This window comes from Hypanus sabinus, chromosome 12, assembly GCF_030144855.1.
Source record: "Hypanus sabinus isolate sHypSab1 chromosome 12, sHypSab1.hap1, whole genome shotgun sequence".
In the NCBI taxonomy this organism is placed as follows: domain Eukaryota; kingdom Metazoa; phylum Chordata; class Chondrichthyes; order Myliobatiformes; family Dasyatidae; genus Hypanus; species Hypanus sabinus.
The window spans coordinates 90,617,858-90,640,460 of NC_082717.1; the positions used below are offsets into that span (position 1 = coordinate 90,617,858).

The window sequence follows — 22,603 nt, forward strand, 5'->3', positions numbered from 1 at the left end:
TGTGTGATAAAAGGGGGCAACTTCCCAGTACAATCACATGCCCTCAACTAGTAGGTAATTCCTTAAGATTCCCAAAGTATGACAAGAAAGATCACCATTTTGAATAGAACTTTTTCACAGACCCCCTCAAAGTGAATTTAATCATCTCTAATTTCAGAAAAAACATTACGTCCTCTAACCAAGCAGCAGCAGATAGGGGAGTGGCTGATTTCCAGACCAGTAAGATTCTCCTATGGGCCAAAAGTGATGTAAATGCAACAATATCCGACTGGTTTGTATTTAAACCCAAAGCATCATCCGCCACACCAAATACAGCTATAAGCGGGCAAGGTCTCAGTGTCACCCCCGAAACCTCACTGATAATTTTAAAAACCAGTGCCCAATAGCCATCAAGCCGAGGGCAAGACCAAAATGCATGCACTAAACCAGACGGAGAGAAGGAACACCTGTCACAGCCAGCGTCGGTCCCAGAGTATATGTCTGCAAACCTGGCTTTACTTAAAGCAGGCAAGCAGTTTATATCTGGCCGGTGGAGCCAAAATAATACCTTCATGGATGACCCGGAGCTGGGCAGGATACAAGAGGCCGAACCTGCCCTTTTCCTGTAAAGCAGGGATTTCACCTCCTTGAAATCTGCTCGTTTTTCCCCAGCTCCGCACTAAAATCTTCATGAAAAAACACGCGATGTCCGTGGAAATACAGCTCCTGCTTCCGTCTACTGATGACGAGTTGCTTATCTTGAAAGAAGTGAAAGAGATCCAGGAACGTTCTTGGCCTCATTTGTTTGGCTTCAGAGACACCGGATGGTTTAGGCCCGACTCGGTGAGCGTGCGAAAGCACAAGAGGCCTCGGGAAGAAATTTGTCCCCAGCACTTCATCAAAAAACTCGGTCATAAATTTAACAGGGTCTGAACCTTCCAAATTTTCAGGAATGCTGACCACTCTCAAATTGGATCTCCGCGACCGAATTTTCGAGGTCATTTAGTTTCCTTTTCAGAAATGCGTTGTCGCTCCGCAGCGCTGCAGTGGCGGCTTCAACGCTCGCCAGTCGGTCACTATAATCATTCAGGCCATCTGCAACCTCACGAATGCGTTCATCGTGTGACATAATTTGTTCCATGGTAGCATTCACTGGTGACAAAGGACCTTCAAGTTCTCTTTTTAGGGCAGAATGCACCGCTTGCATCATGGCAGTCAGAAGCATTTAACGAAGCCTCTCCAAGTCATCGGGTAGCACAGGTCCGGCACCGTTACCGTAACATCCGCCTTCTTGCTCGAGGCTTCGCTATCTTTTCCCCAGTTTTACTTCGAAGGTGCATTTTATTTGCCATTTCAGTGTCCAGCAACGTCCCGGGTTGTTCACAATCTTGAATATTCAGTTATCTCGAGCATACGGCAAAGATAAACAGGTAGATTTTCAATAAAAATCGGGAATCACACGCACTTACTCACTCCACGCTCAACCCGGAAGTTCCACACTTTTACTTTTCCAATGTGGTTAATGTACTTGCTGCCAACTCAATTTGACAGCACATTCTGGGTGAAAAATTTACCCTCAGGCTCCTATTAAATCTCGCCCCTCTCATCTTAAACCTATGCCCTCTGGTTCTAGATTCCCCAGCCCAGGGGAATACCCTATTTATGCCCTCAAAATGTTATTGAATGGTTGATGGGACGAATGGAAATTGTTTCAAAGGGGACACTAGCAGGCATTACAGCAATGGCTTGAGTTTCGGGGGGAAATCAATTCCCCCCCGAAACTCAGGGGGGAACCCAGGTTAATCCCAGGTTTGGGATAATACTTCTTTATCCCAAAGAAGTATTCTAAAGGAGAGGATGAGGCGAACTGTGGCAGACAAGGGAAGTCAAAGACAGCATAAGAACAAAAAACAGGCAATATAATATAGCAAAAATATCTAGAGGATGGGGAAGCTTTTAAAAACCAACAGAAGACAACTAAAAAAGCAATAAGGACAGAAAAGATGAAGTACGAAGGTCAGCTAGCCAGTAACATAAAAGAAGATACCAAAGATTTTTAAGATATATAAAGAGTAAAGGAGGCAAGAGTGGATATCAGACCACTAGAAAATGACAGTGTAGAAATATGGGATAAAGAATTAGCAGATGAATGAAAATATTTTGCATTTGTCCTCACTGTGGAAGGCAGCAGCAGGATACCAGAATTTCAAGAGCGTCAGTCGGCAGAGGTGACTATTACTTAGGAGAAGGTACCGGGGAAGCTGAAAGCCTGAAAGTAGATAAGTTACCTGGACCAGATGGACTACCCCCCCAGGGTTCTGAAAGAGGTAGCTGAAGAGATTGCAGAGGCACTGGTAGTGATCTCTTAAGGATAACTAGATTCTTGAATGGATCTGGAAGACTCTAAAATTGCAAATGTCTCTCTATACTTTAAGAAGGATGGGAGGCAAAATACAGGAAATTATAAGCCAGTGAGCATGACTTCAGTGTTTGAGAAGATTGTGGATTCCATTGTTAAGGATGAGGCTTTGGGGTGCTTGGAGGTACAGGATAACATAGGCTGAAGTTAGCATGGTTTCGTTAAAAGGATATCTTCCCTGACAAATTTGTTGGAATTCTTTCAAGCAGGATAGACAAAGGAGAGTCAGAGGATGTTCCCATGTTGTCCTGGGCTTATCTCTCTTGAGAAACCCCTTTCCAGTGAGACTGGCCACCCACAGGTTAAATTCCTGGTGACCTGTAAGTGCTATGCCCTTTTCTGGGTCAGATGTCCGCTGGCCACCAACATCCAATGGAGTTACTTAAGTCAAATCAGCACAAAGAAGGGAATTCCCTTATTTAGAAAATCCTCCCCAGTTTCTCCTCCTCTTCCCTTTTCTCTCACCGTCCACTGTCAGACTCCTCCTTATTCAGCCTAACTCTTCCACCAATCACCTCTCAGCTTCTTCATCCACCCTTCTGCCCCCTTCTCCTCACCTGGCTTCACCTATCATCTTCCAGCTTGCACTCCTCCCCCTTCCTTTCCAGTCCCGATGAAGGGTCTCAGCCTGAAATGCCGACTGTTTACTCTTTTCCATAGATGCTGCCTGGCCTGTCGAGTTCCTCCAGCATTTTCCTTTGATTTCTGCAGATCTTCTCTTGTTTACGTGTGTGTTACACTGGATTTCCAGCATCTGCGGAATCTTATGTAATTATTATTTACAAGGGTATTCTCTGCCTGCTCCTATTTAATTTTCCGGGTTCCTAATGGGCAATCCTGTGGCCGACACGCCCAATCATACTACTCAGTGGAGCCAGTCTAGGATTATGTCACGGAGGACGATGTCTGAGAAGGATCTGTCACTGGGGCGGAGCTATGGGAGATGGTCATAGAGTTATACAGATGGAAAAGGCACAGTTTACCCATGTTGACCAAGATTAGCCAATCCCACTGCCTGCACTTGGCTCGTATCCCTCTAAGATTTTCCTGTCCTTGGACCTGTCCCAATGTCTTTTAAGCATTGTAATTGTACCCACCTTTGCAACCTTGCTCCATGTACCCACCACCCCCACAGTGAAAGATTTGCCCCTTGGGCAGCCCCCTCCTTATGGTGGGCTGCAATCATCAGGACAGTTCATTCATTGGGAGGTAGTGTGAGATTGTTAAAGAGCTTGGAGCCTTTCAGAACCTTTTGGTGGGCTGTGATCTCTTCGGCGCTCAGCAGGGGCAACAAAAAAGGAGCAAGGTATTACCGGAACAGCTATTGTTGGAGTGGCCAGGCTTTGACGAGAACAAGTGTGGACTAGAACTTGAGCTTGAGAAGTGTTGGCAGGAGGCCAGTTGAGGCTCCTCCTGTAAGGTGTGGGATTGTCAGCTACCTAGTGGTCTTCCTGATAATACATCTGCAGGAAGTCCTTCCCGACAAGATCAGGGAACTGGAGCTGGAGTTGGATGTACTCTGGGCCAGCTGGGAGGCTGAAGACAGCATAGGTGAGTCTTTAACTGAGCTGGTCACATCCAAGTTCAGGCTTCACATTGTAGATGGGTTACGAGGAGAGGCAGGGGGATTGAACTGTCAGTGCAGGGTTCTCTGTAGCCTTCCCACTCAACGACAAATATATCCCTTCAGATTCAGTTGGGAGGATGACCCATCAGGGCAGAGCAGCAGCAGCCAGGCTAATGGCACTGTGGCCGGCTCTGATGCCCAGCAAGGTACCAAGGTGGACACTAAATAGTTAGGGGGAAGGACAGGAGATTCTGTGACCGCGGAAGAGATGTCAGGGTGGTGTGTTACCTCCCAGGTGCTATGGTCGAGGATTCTCAAGAAGGAAGGTGAGCATCCAGAGGTCAATAGACAGTAGGTGCAGGAGTAGGCCATTCGGCCCTTCGAGCCAACACCACCATTCACTGTGATCATGGCTGATCATCCACAATCAGTACCCCGTTCCTGCCTTCTCCCCATATCCCTTGACTCCGCTATCTTTAAGAGCTCTATCTAACTCTTTCTTGAAAGCATCCAGAGAATTGGCCTCCACTGCCTTCTGAGACAGAGCATTCCACAGATTCACAACTCTCTGGGTGAAAAAGTTTTTCCTCAATTCCGTTCTAAATGGCCTAGCCCTTGTTCTCAAACGATGGCCTCTGGTTCTGGACTCCCCCAACATCGGGAACATATTTCCTGCCTCTAGCATGTCCAATCCCTTAATAATCTTATATGTTTCAATCAGATCCCCTCTCATCCCAGTGTATACAAGCTTCAATCTTTCATGGTGCACATTGGCACCAATGACATGGGTAGAAAGAGGGAAGAGGTCCTACACAGTGAGTAGGGAGTGAGGGAAGAGGCTGAAGAACAGGACCTCTAAGGTAGTAATCTGGATTACTCCCAGAACCATGAGCTAGTCAGGGCAGGGTTAGGATGATAGTACAGGTGAATGAGTAGCTGAGGAAGTGTTGTGAGGGGCAGGGGTTCCAATGGGATCCCTTTTGGGGAAGATATGACCTGTACAAAAAGGGTGGGTTTCACCTGAACCCAAAGGGGACCAATAACCTTGTGGGCCAGTTTTCTAGAGCTGTTGGGGGGAGTTTAAACTAATATGGCAAGTTGGTGGGAACCAGAGTATTAGGGCTGAAGAAGGGGCTGTTGGTAAAGAAGTCAATGCATTGTGTAGAGAGACTGTGAGAAAGGACTGGCAGATGATAGAGCAAAATTGCAGTCAGTGGAATGAGTTGAAGTATAAAATGGGGCAAAATTGTAAAGGGTGATGGATACAGGACTGAAGGTGTAATATTTGAATGCGCGCAGTACACGGAATAAGGTAGGTGCTCTTGTAGTTCAGTTAGAGACTGGCAGGCATGATGTATGCATCACTGAGTTGTGGCTGAAAGTTGGGAGTTTAGCATCCAAGATGCACATTGTATCAAAAGGAAAGGCAGGCAGGCAGGCAGAGGGGGTGGAGTGGCTCTGTTGGTAGAAAATGAAATCAAACACTTAGAAAGAGGTGGCACAGGATTGGAATTTGTAGAATCATTGTGGGTAGAGCTAAGAAGCTGCAAGGGTATGAAGACCCTGATGGGGGTTATACAGGCCTCCAAACAACAGCCAGGATGTGGGTGACAAATGATAATGGGACATGGAAAAGGCATTTTCTAGTCCTCCGGAGCCATGCCAGGATCTGTTGATCCTTGAAAGATCATTACTAATGCTTCCACAAAGTCTTTAGCCACCACCTTCAGAACCCTGGGGTGTTGTTCATCTGGTCTAGTTAACTTACCTACCTTCACACCTTTCAGCTTCCCCAGCACCTTCTCCCTAGCAACTGCAATCACTTCTGCCCTGACACTTTTGAATGTCTGGTATACTGCTCGTGTCTTCCACAGTGAAGACTAATACAAAATACTTATTTGGTTTGTCTGCCGTTTCCTTGTCCCCCATTGCTACCTCTCCAGTGTCTTTTTCTACTCTCGCCTCTCTTTCAGTCTTTATACAGCTGAAAATACTTTTGGTATCCTCTTCATATTCCCTTTGGTTTTCAAAAGCTTCCCAATCCTTGAAATTCCCACTAATTTTTGTTCTATTATATGCCCTCTCTTTTGCTTTATGTTGGCTGTGACTTCCCTTGTCAGCCACAGTTGCATCATCCTGCCTTTAGAATACTTCATCTCCATTGGAATGTATCTATCCTGTGCCCACTGCATTGCTCCCAGAAACTCCAGGCATTACTGCTCTGCCATCATCTCTGCTAGTGTCCCCTTCCAATCAACTTCGGTCAGCTCCTCTTTCATGCCTCTGTAATTCCCTTTACTCCACTGTAATAGTGGTACGTTAACTTTAGCTTCTTCCCAAATTGGAGGATGAATTCTATTATACTCTGATCACTGTTTCCTAAGGGTTCCTTTACCTTAAGCTCCCTAATAAAACCTAGTACATTTCACAACACCTAATCCAGAATTTTCTTTCCCTTAGTGGGCCCAGCCACGTGCTGCTCTAAAAAGTAGGCAGTGTACAAATTCTCTCTCCTGGGATCCAGCACCAAACTGATTTTCTCAATCTATCGGCATATTGATATCCCCCATGACTATCGTAACATTGTCCTTTTTACATGTCTTTTTACCCTGTCAGTTTCTTAACTCTACCCACAAGGATTCTACATCTTCCGATTCTATATCACCTCTAGGATTTGATTTCATTTTGTACCAACAGAGCCAGTCTAGCTAACCTCTCCGTACCTGCCTGTTCTTTTGATACAATGTGTATCCTTGGATATTTTGTTCCCAACTAAGTTCTTCTTTCAGTCATGACTCAGTGATGCCCACACGCTGCCAGTCCGTAACTGCGCCACAAGATCATGTACTTAATTCCGTAAGCTGTATATATTCAAATACTTTCAGACCTGTAATCCTCACCCTTTTCGATTTTGTCCCCCTATTTCACTGCAACCCATCCCACTTACTGCAATTTTGCCCTGTCATTTGCTTGTCCTTCTTGACAGTCACACTACATTCTTCCTCTGCCTGTATACCAACTGCCCCATGCTCAGCCCTGTTAAGGACTAAAGTCACCATAGATTAAAGGAAAATTTGTCCATTGCAGTTGTTTGAGGAAATTACAGGCAGGATAGACAAAGGAGAGTCAGTGGATGTTGTTTACTTGGATTTTCAGAAGGCCCTTGAGAAGGTGCCACACGTGAGGCTGCTTAACAAGATAAGAGCCCATGGTATTGCAGGAAAGGTACTAGCATGGATAGAGGATTGGCTGACTGGCAGGAAGCAAAGAGTGGGAATAAAGGGAGCCTGTTGCATTTGTCTGCCGGTGAGTAGTAGTGTTACACAGGGGTTGGTATTAAGTCAGTTTGATATGTCAGTGATTTGGATGACGGAATTAATGGTTTTGTGACCAAGTTTGTACAACCATCAATATAGATAGGTGGAAGGGCAGCTTGCGTTTAGAAAGCAGGGGGTCCTCAGAAGGGCTTAGACAGATTGGGAGGATGGACAAAGAAGTGGCAGAGGAGTATAGTATAGGGAAGTGTATGGTCATGCACTTTTTTAGGAGGAGAGAAAGCATGGACTGTTTTCTAAACGGGAAAAAAAATCAGAAGTACAGTGGGATTTGGGAGTCCTTGTGCAGGATTCCCTAAAGGTTAAATTGCAAGTTGAGTCAGTGGTGAGGAAGGCAAATGTAATGTTAGCATTTCAAGAGGGCTAGAATATAAAAGCAAGGATGTAATGCTGAGGCTTTGTAAGTCATTGGTCAATGTGTTGAGCAATTTTGGGCTGCTTATCTGAGAAGGGATATGCTGACATGGGAGAGGGTCCAGAGGAGGTTCGTGAGAATGATTTTGGGAATGAAAGGGTTACTATGTGAGGACCGTTTGGCTTTGGGCCTGTACTCTCTGGAGTTTAGAAGAATGAGGGGGAAATCTCATTGAAACCTATCAAAAATTAAAAGCCATAGATAGAATGGTCCTTATAGTGATTGAAGCTAGGATCAGAGGGCACAGCCTCAGAATAGAGGGAAATTCATTTAGAACAGAAATGAGGAATTTCCTTAGACAGAGGGTGGTGAATGTCGAATTCATTGCCATAGGTGGCTGTGGAGGCCAAGTCACTGGGCGTATTTAAAGTGGAAGTTGATAGGTTCCTGTTTAGTCAGGCTGCCATGAGGTTATGGGGAGAAGGCAGGAGAATGGGATAGCAGATGTGATAGGCCAAATGGGCTAATTCTGCTCATTTGTCCTAAGATCTTATGGTCTTGAAGAAAGCAAGAAGTATATGTGAAACTCATCCACATTAAAAACCTATGTCTTACAGTTTTACCTCTCCAAGGACAAATAGAGGCAGACAAATGGACTATGAAATTGAAAGTGTAAGGAGATGAATAAAACATATGAAACTAATTGTGTATGTATAGAGAGCTGAGCACAAGATTTAACACGTGAGCGGAGCCTTTCACAATCTTTAGCTGGGCGTGAGATATTGTGGTTTATCGGACTCTTGGCAACGGCCTATAAAAAGAAATCTGTTTAAGAGGCATGGCTGTTGCAGGAACAGCCATTGTGTGAGTGGGCCAGTGTTAGAGCAGAGGGTTTGAGGGTTCAGCTCAAAAGGGTTAGGCTAGAAAAGGTGAAGGCTCCAGGAAAGTTTCTTTTTCTGTTAGCACATAGCCAGTGCAGTGAGAATGGGTCCAAGGTCAGTGGTGTGTTCTTCATGTCAGATCTGGGAGACCTTCAGTCTCACTGATAACTAGAGATGCGTGAAGTGCCTCCAGCTACAGTTCCTTACAAACCGCATTGGGCAACTGGAGCTGCAGTGAGTGACCTGTACGGGTGAACGAGGAGGCGAAAGACAGAAGCTACAGTGAGGTGGTCAGCCCTAAGCTGCAGGAGGCAAGTAGCTGGTGACTGTTGGGACAAGGAAAGGGAATAGGCAGCCCATGCAGAGTATCCAGGTGGCAGTTCCCTTCCATAACGAGAATACTGGGGGAACAACCTGCCAGGGGAAAGCTGCTGTGAATGGAGGGTAAATGGCAGAATTCTTAGCGGTGTGAAGGAACAGAGAGATCTTGGAGTCCATGTCAATAGATCCTCAAATTTGCCATGCAAGTTGATAATGTTGTTAAGAAGGAGTGTGGTGTGTTGGCCTTTATTAGTGAGGAGATTGAGTTCAAGGGCCGTGAGGTAATGGTGCAGCTCCATAAAACATTGGTTAGACCAGACCACATTTGGTTTATTGCATTCATTATAGGAAGGATGTGAAAGCTTTAAAGTTCAAAGTATGTATAAATTATACAACCTTGAGATCCGTCTGCTTAAGGCAGCCACAAAACAAGAAACGCAAAAGAGCTCAATTTGGAAAAAGACCAACAGACACCCAATGCACAGAGAGGGAAGGAAAACACGTTCAAGCAGACAATAAAAGCAAGCATCCAGAACGAAGTTGAGTCCATCGACCCGAAGCAGGCCGCAAGCCTGGGTCTCAGTTCATCACAGGTTGCTGCTAAGCTCGCAGACACGAAGCCTGGAGAAGCCAGAGTAAGGCTCGGCCTCAGTGGAGTAAAGGTCACAGAGCAGAACTAGTCCTGACCCTGTCCATCCGCCCCGGCGCTGAAATTGTCCAAACACCCAGCCATCCCCCACACTCAGGCCCCACCACAGCTATACGCTGTCGGCCATTCCGACCCATACTTGACCTTTCCAAATCGACCCGGCTCCTAGGTGGATCCCTCCTCACTACTGGTTCAGGCTCCGCTTCAACTCATCCCTGCTCTGTCCAACTCCATCTCCAGGACAGAAATGACTAATACGGGGGGAGGGGGGGAGGCACACTGTAATTTTAAGGCAAATGGAAGAAGAATGGGGGAGAGGAATGTCAAAGGTAAGTATTTTTTTATGCAGAGAGTGGTGGATGCATGGAATGTCCCAAGGGTGGTGATGGAGGCAGATACATTAGGGACATTTAAGGAACTCTTAGACAGACACATGGATGATAGGAAACCAGGGGGAGCTATGTAGGAAGGAAGGGTTAGATTGATGTTTGGCACAGTGTCATGGACCAAAGGGGCCTTACCATGTTGGAATGTTCTGTGTTCTAATATAATATTATTTTCCATCCTTGCCCAAGAATCAGGATCAAAATAATAACACTTACAAATTTTTTTTTGAAAGTGTTGCTTCCTCGGAATTTTTGTTTTGTTTATGATCGACTGCTTGAAGCTGAACACAAATCTAATTTCAGACTGTTTGTATCACGTAGGAATTTGGAGAAATAAATTCACTTTTATTGAATGTAATGCATTTAATTGCAAATGGTGCTGATGTTTTCTAATAGTTCAATGAAGCTGAAGGTGTTTTGTTGATGATTTTTGATTGTACTCTGTCTGAGGCTTCTCACTTAAGTGTTTGACAATAATCAGCCATCACTGATGTTGCCCCGATATTGTTTCTCCATGACCGCAATGTCCTGGTGAAACCTCTCATCATGATCGTCACTGACAGCACTGAGGTTGGCAGGGAAGAACTTGGAATAAGAATACAGAACATGAAACTTTAATGAAATGTTGCAATTTATGGTTTTGTCTGCTTGAAGCATGTTGTCAACCAGCTGCATGTAGCTTGGTCTCTGTAGTTGCCGAGACAATATTCAGCAACATCCTTAAATGTCTTCTGTGCAATTTTTCTCCAGTCCCACCAGAAGTTCTTCGAATTACCTGTCATTGATGACCAGTTTGATCTGTGGACCAACAAAAATATTTTCCTTAATTTTGGCAGGACTTATTCTGACATGAATTATAAATTCAAATAACAAATGTAGACAATTTCAAAAAACTAGTGGCTGATAGGGAAATTCTCATGGTGATTTTCATGATCAGCAGCCCAAAATCTATAAGATAGACCCAAAAGTACTCAGGAAGCAAAATCTTTGTTGTCCAGTGTATTTACCGTCACAAATTTTGTCAAGAAATGTGTTGTTTTACAGAGATAACCATACAGAAATAAGCAGAGTGCAAAAAGAAGGAATTGTGAGGTAGTGTTCATGAACTGTTCAGATATGTGATGGCAGAGGGGAAGAAGCTGTTCCTAAAGCATTGAGTGTTTGTCTTCAGGCTCCTGTACCTCTTCCTTGGTGGTGGTTGTGAGGTGAGGGCATGTCCCGCAGGCACCACCTCTTGAAGATGCCCTCAGTGGTGGGGGCAGGGAGTGTTGTGCCTATGATGGAGCTGGCTGTGGCTACAACCCCCTGCCGCCCCTTTCAAATCTTTGCTTTGGAGCCTCCGTATGATGCAACCAGGCAGACACTGTACATCTGTAAAACACCATCTGTTGCCAGCTCATTAAATGTAAAATTGTCTCCTGAATTTTCTAGGTGCCCGGATGGGGCAAGTACCAGGAAAAAGCTGCAGTTCTCGACAGGGAAAATGTTGCTGAAGGAAAGGATAAAAGGTTAGTTCAATGATTGTACATCTTTCTGTGGAATCTGCCCCGAACAGAATAAAATGGGAAAGGCTCTCCTTTGCGGTCACAGACACCATGGAAGCAGGCCCTCAGCTCAGCGTGTCCACGCTGACCACCAGCCTCATTCCACTTGCCATGGAAGTGCGACTCAAAGTCAGCAGGGCAATAAAACTTGAGCTTCAGTGGTTTAGTTGCTGACGCGTTGAACATGCAAGGTGCTCCAAACTGAGCCACCCATACACAGCTCAGGGTCCTTCGCAGGTGGGCAGCATAACCTCAGGTTGGGTGATGATTGGGTTGGAGGGACTGAGCATAATGGTGCACTTCTTTATTGTGAGTATTGTGTCTTCGCAGGCTTCAAGTTTGACCTGGAGGTCAACTCCCTGGATGAAATAGAACTGGGCGTCCTTGCTGATAAGCTGGGTCGCAGTGATGTTGTGAAAATAGAAGGGGTACCAGTACAAAGCTGTAGTTCACAACACAGCTGAAAGCTTCCTTATATCAAAGTATCATGTCTTGATGGCTATATTCCCAAAGTTGTTTCAACCTGTTTCTGATTCTTCAATATTCTATGCCATTGCTTTGTAATGTTTTTGAGTAAAAATGAAATTCCTTATCTGAAATAACTTTCTTTTAGAGCAGTGTCTGGTTTCTTTAATGTGCAGTGTCTCCTGCTATTAACGACTTCAAGTCTTTGGAGAGTATCTGCTAACGATTTGGAGATTTCAGTGACCCTGAATCGGTTTCTGGATTAAATGTAGATTTAACAGTTGTTGCAGCTCTAAATACAAAATCAAACCAATGGCAGTGTTTCAAGTTCACGTGTGGTGTAATTGCAAGTTTGAGCTAGCTATTTCTTTATTTTGATACTTGAATCTTCCATCCTATTTGATCTAGCTTTCTTATTAAAGGATTTCTAAAAATGCTTTGGCAAAGTTTTCATTGTTGATAAATGAAGCTACAGTCTGCAATAATAAATCTTCATTCAAACAAAATAAATGAGATCCCACCATGCTATTTTGATGCTGTCCTATGCCTTTACCCAAAGGGTGCTCAGTTAATTGACCACTGTAGTTGGTCCCTTGCGAGGAGATTAAACAAAAGACCATAAGGCATCAGAGTAGAATTAGGCTATTTGCCCCTCAAAGCCATTCACTTTCCTTTTTCCCCATAACCTTGCTAATCAAGAACCTATCAACCTCCATTTTAAATATACCCAATGACTCGGCCTCCACAGGCCTGTGGCAATGAATTTTGCAGGTTGATCACCCACTGGCTAAAGAAATTCTCTTTCCTCCAAAGGGACATCCTTGCATCCTGTGTATGCCTTCTGGTCCTAGACTATCCCACTATTGGATTCATCCTCTCCACATCCACTCTATCCAGGCCTTGCAGTATTAAATACAGGTGCCCCCCCCACCCTTACAAAGGTAGAGTGTTCTTAAGCTGAAATTGCGTAAAGCGAAGAACCATTAATTTATATGGGAAAAATTATCCTAAAAGCGAAAATTCTCTTTGTAATGCGAAAACAGGTTACTAATGTAGGTCTTTTATAAAAGCGAAGTGGCATAAAGCGAACATTCAAAAAGCGGGGGACACTTGTAGGTTTCAGAGAGATTCCCCTCATTCTTTTCAACACCGGTGAGTACAGATCTAGTGCTATCAAATGCTACTCATGTGATCATTCTCAAAGTGGCCTCCCTCAGGCTGGTGTGGAAACATATGGAATACCCCACCTTGATCTCACTACAGCTCACAGGCTGTGGGGTGGGTGGAGACAGCAAGAATCGATCAAGGCCTCAGCAACATCGAATACTGGAATCCCCATCGCAAACACAAGGGACATTGGAAACCCAGACTAACACACTTAAAATGCTGGAGGAACTCAGCCGGTCAGGCAGCATCAATGGAGAGGAATAAATGGTCCCTACCTGACTGTTTATTCCCCTCCACTGGTGCTACCTGACCCACTGAGTTCCTCCAGCATTTTGTCTGTATACTTCCCAATGCAACATTGCTTTCATGTTTCTGATGTTGGGGGCATCTAGGACCAGGAGGTACAGTATCACAATTGGAGGATGTCCATTTAGAACAGAGACGAGGGATCTCTTTAGCCAGAAGCTGGGGTATCAGTGAAATTTATTGCCACTGCCAGCTATGGAGCCCAAGTCATTGGGTATATTTAATGCAAAGGTTGATGGGTTCTTGATTAGTCAGGGAGTCAAAGGTTATGGGGAAAAGGGGAGAATGGGGTTGAGAGGGAAAATAAATCAGTCATGATTAAATGGTGGAGCAGCCTCGATGGACTGGATGATCTAGTTCTCCTATGTCTTATGGGTGAAGGCAGAAACATTAGAAAAGGAAAGGTCCTGAAAGGAAAACGTGTAGCTTGTTGGCATTTGTGTGGGCCTGGATTATAAAGGAGCAGAGATGTGTTTGAAATGTACGCAGCATCCAAGTCCTCTGTTTATTCATAAACACCTTGCAAGTCTATTTGTGAAGGATTTACCAGACTCTGCTTGGCCCGAAGAACGGCAAAGACTGCAGCACACAGTCCTGCTGCATTGCGTCCAGTGTCCCCAATTCCATCCTGATCTCCAGCGCTGTCGTGTCATTTGCCTGTTCTCTCAGTTGCTGTTTGAGCTATTTCCACTCTCCTTCCATGTCCCAAACACAGGCAGGACACCAGAGAATCACACAGTACAGAAACAGGTTGTTTAGCCCAAGAAATAAATCCCAATCACATTAATCTTAGTTCACTCCATTTAGACCACATCCTCCGTATCCCATAATTTTATAACCCTCCATTATAGCAAAAGACCATAAGATACAGGAGCACAGTTAGGCTGTTAGTCCCATTGAATCTTCTCCACCATTTCACCATGGCTGATCCATTTTCCCTCTCAGCCCCAATCTCCTACCTTCTCCCCATATCCCTTCCTGCCCCGACCAATCAAGAATCTATCAACCTTTGCCTTAAATAGACCCAATGATTTGGCCTCTACAGCCACTGGTGCAACAAATGCTACAAATTCACCATCCTCCAGGTAAAGAAATTCCTCATTATCTCTATCTAAATAGATATCCCTCTATTCTGAGACTGGTCTTATATTCCCCCAGCATCCTCTCTGCATCAACTCTTTTAAGGCCTTTCAACAGTTGATAGGTTTCAATGAGGTCACCCCTCGATTTTCTGAATTCCAGTGTCTAGAGCCCAAGAGCAATCAAACACTCCTTATATAAGCTTTCCAATCCCAAAATAATGTTCATGAACCTCCTTTGAACTCTCCCCAATGTTAGCACATTCTTTCTTAGATAAGAGGCCCAGAAGTGCTCTCAATACTCCCAAGTAAAGCTTTGCCAGTGCTTTATAAAGCCTCTGCATTACGTCTTTGCTTTTACATTCTAGTCCTCTTGAAATGAATGCTAACATTGCATTTGCCTTCCTCACCCCAGACTCAACCTGCACATTAATCTTTAGGAAATCTTGCAGGAGGACTGTCCATTTAGAAAATAGTCTACGCTTTCATTTCTTCCGCCAAAGTGCATGACCATACATTTCCCGACACAGCATTCCATCTGCCACTTCTTTGCCATTCTCCTAAGTCCTTCTGTAGCCTCTCTGCTTCCTCAAAGTTACCTGTCCCCCCACCCATCTTCATATTGTCCACAAATTTGGCCACAAAGCCATCAATTCTGTCATACAAATCATTGATATATAACATAAAAAGAATCGGTCCCGACACAAACCCCTGCGAAACGCTACGAGTCAACACGTACAAGCAAGCTGGATGAATTCAGCAGGTCAGGCAGCATCCATTGAAAGGAGCTCAACCTGCAATGCTGCCCAACCTGCTGAGGTCATCCAGCTTGTTTGTACGTGTTGATTTGACCACGGCATCTTTGTACGAACACTACGAGTCGCTGTCAGACAGCCAGAAAAGGCTGCCTTTATCATCTCTCCGTCTGCTTTGCTTTTGGGATTCAGTCTTCCCCATCTCTCTAGGCAGTTAAGTGTCTCTTCAAATGCCTTTTAAACCAAACTGTTTTATTCGACTCCACCAGCTCCACTGACACATCATTCCCAATAACAATCACTCTTTGTGCAAAAGACTTTCCCCTCAGAACACCTTTCAGCCTCTTGCTTCAACCCAAGCCCTCTTTTTCTTGTTACCCTTGTATGGGAAAAAGATTTTCTCTGCGCCCCCTAGTGGACGGAGTACATTCCTCCATGGGATCGCCTTTCACTCCAGGCTTTCCACATAACTCAAGTTCTCTGCTCCGGGTATGGGTCAGTCAGTCAATTGGCCACAGTAAATTGTCCCAAAGTAGGAACAGTTTGTACGAGCAGGGTGGTGCTGTCAGGTAGTTGGGAGAGAAGCCACATGGAAATAAGCAGGGCTAGTATAAACTAGGTGGGTGGAATGGCCTTTATGTTGTAAGTAAATATGAGATTAGTATCTGCTCAGAGAACACGAATGATCATGAATGTAATGTATAAGATAACCTTTATCTGTCACATGTACATTGAAACGTAGAGTCAACTGTGTCATTTGTGCCAACAACCAACACAGTAAGAGGATCGTGCTGGAGGTGCCGCCACGTTTCCAGCGTCAAGGTAGCGTGCCCACAACCCACCAGCACTAAACTGTACATCTTTTGCATGTGGGAGGAGCCTAGAGCACCTGGACGAAATCTACGGAGTCACGGGAGAACGCACAAACGTCTGACAGACAGCAAGTCATAAACACGAGGTTTTGCAGATGCTGGACATCCAGGTTAACCCACACAAAATTCTGGAGAAACTCAGCTGGACAGGCAGCGTCCACAGAGAGGAATTAACAGTCAGCATCTCAGGCTAAGGCCTGCATCAGGACACCAACCGTCTATCCTTTTCCATCGATGCTGAGTTCCTCCTGCATTTTGTGAGTTTTCCTCTGACAGGTAGTGCTGTGAATTGAACCCTGACTGAATCTGCACTTGGTGCTGCAGAACGCTCCACTAACTACCAACACGGTTGTTCACAGACATTAACCCTACTGGTTACCAAGTCAGTGGACATTAACAATTGGGAACTCTTCATTTTCCATCATGTCACACCAGTTGGTTTGTCCTGCTCATGTGGAACTGGCTGGTGTGTGTGTGAGAGTGGTGACAGCCATATTAGATGCCTGTGCTCTCAATCCAAACCATGGCCATTACCTCCACTGAACCATCAGCATGACCTTGTGTTGAGTACCGTTCAGCTCGGTCTTCCAATATACAATTCAGAGCAGATCAAATTATACGCACATTTTATCCACTTGCAAGGGAAACTGCTCCACACGCTATCATTTGGAAAATAACTTCAATCTTACAGCTCAATCAGACCACTTTTAAATGTTTTACAGAGAGCAGTAATTATGTTGTTCCATTCCATCATATTCCACCATTGTCAGGATCGTTATCTGCCTCCATCTCTAGTTCCTGACGTTTGTCTGATTTGTCTTTAGAGGCTGTGTCCTGTACTTCTCTGTTGTCAAAACATCCTCCTGCCATAAAACACACACACACACACTGCTAAGCCTCCCATCCAAACCAGCAAAGCATCCTAGGACACCGCAGGTTCCATTTTGTCACAAATGGTAATTTGTAAGGGAAGCAGGGAGCTGGTGATGAAGACTCTCCTCCGGAGGAAGGGGGAAGGGATAAGTATAGTGTAGAGGCATGACAGAGCCCGAGGGTCTTCAAGTTCAGCTGTAGAGAAGGTTGCAGTAAATTGCACGAAATTCACATTTTAGGGTGCATTTTAAGTTTTATGTGGAGGTCTCGTCACACAATTGGCAAGATGCAATTCAGGTAGGAAAGCCACTAAAATGATGCATCCCTTGTGCTCCAACTTCCTCTTCTATCAAATTCCACCATCTGCAGCCCTTCGTCACCTACATCCTTCACCTTATTCCATCCTCCATCGTATTCCCACTCTCCCCTCTCCATCTGCCATTCATCCTCCCTCACCCGCATCCACTTAAACCTTGCCAGCTCTTAGCCCAGCCTACCCCTCCCCTTAGAATCAGAACCTGGTTTTTTCCCCCACTGGCATGCCATGAAATTTGCTGTTAGCAACAGCAGTTCAGTGTTTATACATAAAACACATATGTATATAGCTGGTGCTCACAGTTCCCAGCACTGTAAAGGGATGCGAGTTCTCCTCAAGATGATAATCATTTCCTTAGCTTTGTTGACATTGAAGAAGAGGGTACTTGCCTGGAACGAGAGCTCTTCCACCTCCTCTCTGTAGCCAGCCTGGTCGTTACTGGTGATGAGCCCCACCGCTGTCATGTCATCGGCAAACTTGACAACGTGATTACTTGAGTGTTTGGTTGTGCACTTGTGTGTGAGCAGAGTTTACAGCAGTGAGCTTACCCCACAGCCATGGGGGGGGGGCAGTCGTGTTGAGGATGATGGGGAGGGAGGGAGGTTGTGCATCCTGACTGTCTGAGGTCCATCAGTTAGGGAGTCCAGCACCCAGTTGCACAGTGCTGTATTTAGACCGAGGAGTAGAGTTTGTTCACCGAGATCTGTGGGACAACAGTGTTGAATGCTGATCTGAAATGCAGAAACCACATGTTGATATAAATGTCCTTGTTTTCTAGGTGTGTTGGGGCCAGGTGCTATGGCAATTGTTGTAGAGCGGTTCTATCAGTAAGCATATTACTGAGTGTCCAATGTGGCAGGAAATGGAGTTTTTGATGAGTTTCATTACCAACCGCTCAAAACACTTCATGATGATTGGCTACTGGTCTGCAGTGATTTAGTCCTGAGGGTGTAGAGATCTTTGATACGGCGATGATGGCGGCTGATTTGAAGCATGTGAGGACAGAGGCCTGGAATGGTGAAGTGTTGAAGATGTCTGTGAAGACACCAGTGATCTGCTGTGCACACTCTGAGTACTGACTTACAGGTTTGACTCTCTGCAGAATCTTTCTCACAACCTACTGCTGCAGACAATTGCTACTCACCTGGGAGGGGGTTAGCTTTCATGGCGCCACTGTGTTGGAAGCCTCAAACCATGCAGAAATGTTGATTGGAGCATCACTGGTACAGGTATCCTTACCAGACAGCTGTCCTGAATATTTTGTGCATACAAAGTCTTTGACCTCTTGATTGCTTGAAATAAGGTTTCACCTGGGTGCTTTGAGAGCTGTTCTGTCTCCCAGGCCTTTAGAAGGGAGCGCACCTCTGTGTTCAGCCAGGGCTTCTGGTTGGGCTGTAAGACGACCGATCTTGAGGTACCAGTTTCATTTAAATGCTCACAGTTGCAGATCAGGCATATACCACAAGATCTGCATTTACTCCATTTGTGGTAGCCTCCTTGAATAGCGAAGCTAGTCCATTCAGAACAGTCCTGAGGCATAGAGATCGCCTCATTAGGCCACCCAGTGACCATAGATCTTAAGACATAGGAGCAGAATAAGGCCATTTGGCCCATTAACCATTACAACATGACTGATTTATTACCCTAACCTCTCAACCCCATTTTCCTGCCTTCTCCTCGTAACCTTTGATGCTCTGAGTAATCAAGAACTTATTAACCTCCACTTTAAATATACCCAAAGATTCGGCTTTCACAACCATCTGTAGCGATGAACTCCATAGATTCACCACCCTCTGGCTTAAGAAATCCCCCTTCATCTCTGTTCCAAATGGACGTCCATTTATTCTGAGGCTGTGGCCTTGGGTTCTATGTCTCCCCACTGCATGCAAGACTTTCTCCATGTCCACCCTTATAATATTCAATTTGCTTCAATGAGATCCGCTGTCATTCTTCTAAACTCCAGTGAGTACAGGCCCAGAGCCATCAAACCCTCCTCATACGTTAGCTCTTTCACTCCTGAAATCATTCTCGTGAACCTCCTCTGGACCCTCTCTAGTGCTATCTTTTCTTAGATAAGGGGCACAAACTGTTCACAATACTCTAAGTGTGAATTGACCAATGTTTTGTAATAATAATAACAACTTTATTTATAGAGCTCTTTTCATAGTAATGATGTATTTCAAGGTGCTTTACAGTGGCGTAAATTAACAACATGAAAAGACTAAAAATGTTAGTTAAAAGCAAGGTTAAATAAATAGGCTTTGAGCTGGCATTTAAAAGCATCAATTGAGTCTGCACTCCTTATTGTTGGAGGTATTGATTTCCACAGTTTAGGAGCTCAGTTCACAAAAGCCGGCCTGCCAGTTTTCTTTGGAGGGAGATTGTTTACATCGAAGAGACCGGTGGAAGAAGCCCTGAAAGCTTGAGCTGGATTATAAAACAAAAAACAATTCTGTGATGTACTCTGGTCCCAGACCACTAAGAGCTTTAAAAACAAGTAAAAGAACTTTAAAATCAATATTTTTTTAATGCCGGAAACCAAAGCAGAGAAGCTAGAGTTCTGGTTTTGGTTAAAAGTCTAGCAGCAGTGTTCTGAATTAGTTAAAGTTTGTCAATAGATTGCTTTGGAAGGCCAGTAAACAGTACATTGTAATAATCTAGTCTATTCAATATATCAGTGTAAGTTAATTTTTCAGAATCATTCTGTAACAGAAACAGATGTAATTTTGTAATATTTCTCAAGTGTAGAAATGCTACTCTGTCACTTTTTTTTGTGGGATTTAAAATCCAAATCTCAATAAACTGCCAGGTTACTCTGATTTTACAAGTTCCCAGGTTTATCAAGAAGTATAACTCCTTTGGCTTTGGGCCCGACAGAAGTATTTCAGCTTAATCTTCATTTAGTTTTAGGAAATTATTGCTCAACCATTTTTTTATTGCAACCATACCAGAGGTCAGTGAGAAAATAGGATGTTATCATCATCAGGTTCATCTGAGATATATACAACTGTGTGTCATCTGCATAACTGTGGAAATCAAGTTTACACTCCCTGATGATGTCTCCTAAGGGGAGCACATGTAAGGAGAGGAGTAGGGGACCAAGACAGCTTCCTTGAGTAACACCAAAAAGTACATCATACCTCTTGGAAAAATTGTCTCCAAGACAGAAAAAAAATTTTCTTAGATATATGAGCAAAACCAATTAAAGCATCACCAGCAAGGCCAGCCCATTTCCCAAAGTGATCTAGGAGAATGTTGCATTCAATTGTGTCGAAGACAGCACTGAGATCTAGAAGAATTAGAACTGAGACTTTGTTGGTGACGGGTCACTGACTATTTTTCTTACAAGTGAGGGCCTTCTCCATGCTGTGGTTTGCTCTGAAACCTGACTGGAACTTCTCTAGAATATTTCCTCATTCAGAAAGTTGTTGAGTTGGTTGAAAATAAATTTCTCAAGAAGCTTGCCCAGGAATGTAAGATTTGATATAGGTCTGTAGTTAGCTAGTACTTCACCATTGGCTTTTTAAGTAGGGGTTTGACAGCCACAGTTTTGAAAGCATCTGGAAAAACTCCAGTTTCAAGGGATGTGTTAGTAATTTTCGTAACAGAATTGAAAATACTATTAAGAGAGTCTTTAAAAAGTATGGTGGGGACAAGGTAGACAGTTTACTCTTTGTTACAATCTTATAGGGTTCTGTATCAAAAACACTTGCAAATTTTGACATGATTGCCATATTTTAAGAGGTTAGAGGTTACCAGGACCTGAACCTATACACTTCCTAATGGATGAAACATATTGCTATTTCCTCACATTTTGTGGCAGAAGCGTGAATGAGGACATCATAGGTTGGGGCAGGGTTCAACAGTCAGTTTCTAGTTGAGAACAGTAGTCTTGAATTACCACTATGCTCTGTAATAATCTTGGAAAATGGGTTCTTCTTGCAGAGCATATAGCAGAGTTAAAGGAGCTTAGTTTTTCCTTGAAAATTATACGGTGAACATCTAGTCCAATTTTTCTCTATTTCCTCTGAGCTATTCTGCATGACCTCTTGAGTTCATGGACAGAATTGTTCAACCATGGTGATGTTCTCCAAAGTAATTTCTTTTTAACCCTAAGTGGGGCCACTGTGCTCAATATATTTAGACCATATGACCATAAGACATAGGAGAAGAATTAGGCCATCTGGCTACCATCGAGTCTGCTCCGCCATTCAATCATGGCTGATCCTTTTTTTTTCTCCTCCTCAACCCCAGTTCCCAGCCTTTACCCTGTAACCTTTGATGCCATGTCCAATCAAGAACCTATCAGTCTCTGCCTTAAATATACCCAATGACCTGGCATCCTCAGCCGTATGTGACCACAAATTCACCACCCTTTGGCTGAAGAAATTTACCTGCATCTCTGTTTTGAAAGGGTGCCCCTCTATCCTGAGGCTGTGCCCTCTTGTCCTAGACTCTCCCATCCTTTCTGCATCTACTCTGTCTTTGGCTTTCAACATGCAAAAGGTTTAAATGAGATCACCCCTCATCCTTCTGAATTCCAGCGAGTACAGACCCAGAGCCATCAAATGTTCCACTTATGATAACCCTTTCATTCCTGGTGAAACTCCTCTGGACCCTCTCCAATGTCAGCACATCTTTTCTAAGATGAGGGGCCCAAAACTGTTCGCAATACACAAGGTGAGGCCTCACTAGTGCCTTATCAAACCTCAGCATCACATCCTTGCTCTTGTATTCAAGACCTCTTGAAATGAATGCTAACATTGCATTTGCCTTCTTCACCACCGACTCAACCTGCAAGTTAACCTTTAAGGGTGTTCTGCACAAGGACTCCCAAGTCCCTCTGTATCTCAGATTCCTGGATTTTCTCCCCATTTAGAAAATAGTCCGTACATTTATTTCTAACACCACAGCGCATGACCATGCATTTTCCAATATTGTATTTCATTTGCCACTTTCTTCCCCTTTCTCCTAATCTGCGGCCTTCCTGTTTCTTCAACACTACCTGCCCCTCCACCAATCTTTGTATCATCTGCAAACTTGGCAACAAAGCCATATAGTTCATCATCTAAATCATTTATACACAGCATAAAAAGAAGTGGTCCCAACACTGACCCCTGCGGAACACCACTAGTCACTGGCAGCCAACCAGAAAAGGATCCTTTTATTTCCATTCACTGCCTCCTATCGGTCAGCCAATGCTCTAACCATGTTAGTAACTCTCCTGTAATACCATGGGCTCTTAACTTGGTAAGCAGCCTCATGTGTGGCACCTTGTCAAAGGACTTCTGAAAGTCCAAAAACACAACATCCACTGCATCTCCTTTATCTTTC

General features: G+C 44.3%; 1 protein-coding gene across 1 annotated transcript in view; it reads left to right on the forward strand.

Moving 5' to 3' along the window:
* The window catches only part of LOC132403132 (cofilin-2-like), a 33,176-nt gene extending 20,839 nt beyond the window's left edge, over positions 1–12,337 (forward strand). Inside the window, exons 3-4 of the mRNA XM_059986432.1 lie at positions 11,324–11,400; positions 11,767–12,337. Coding sequence (XP_059842415.1) covers positions 11,324–11,400; positions 11,767–11,900 — 211 coding nt within the window. The 3' untranslated portion in view covers positions 11,901–12,337. The remainder of the gene's footprint in view (positions 1–11,323; positions 11,401–11,766) is intronic.
* Positions 12,338–22,603: the final 10,266 nt, after the last annotated feature.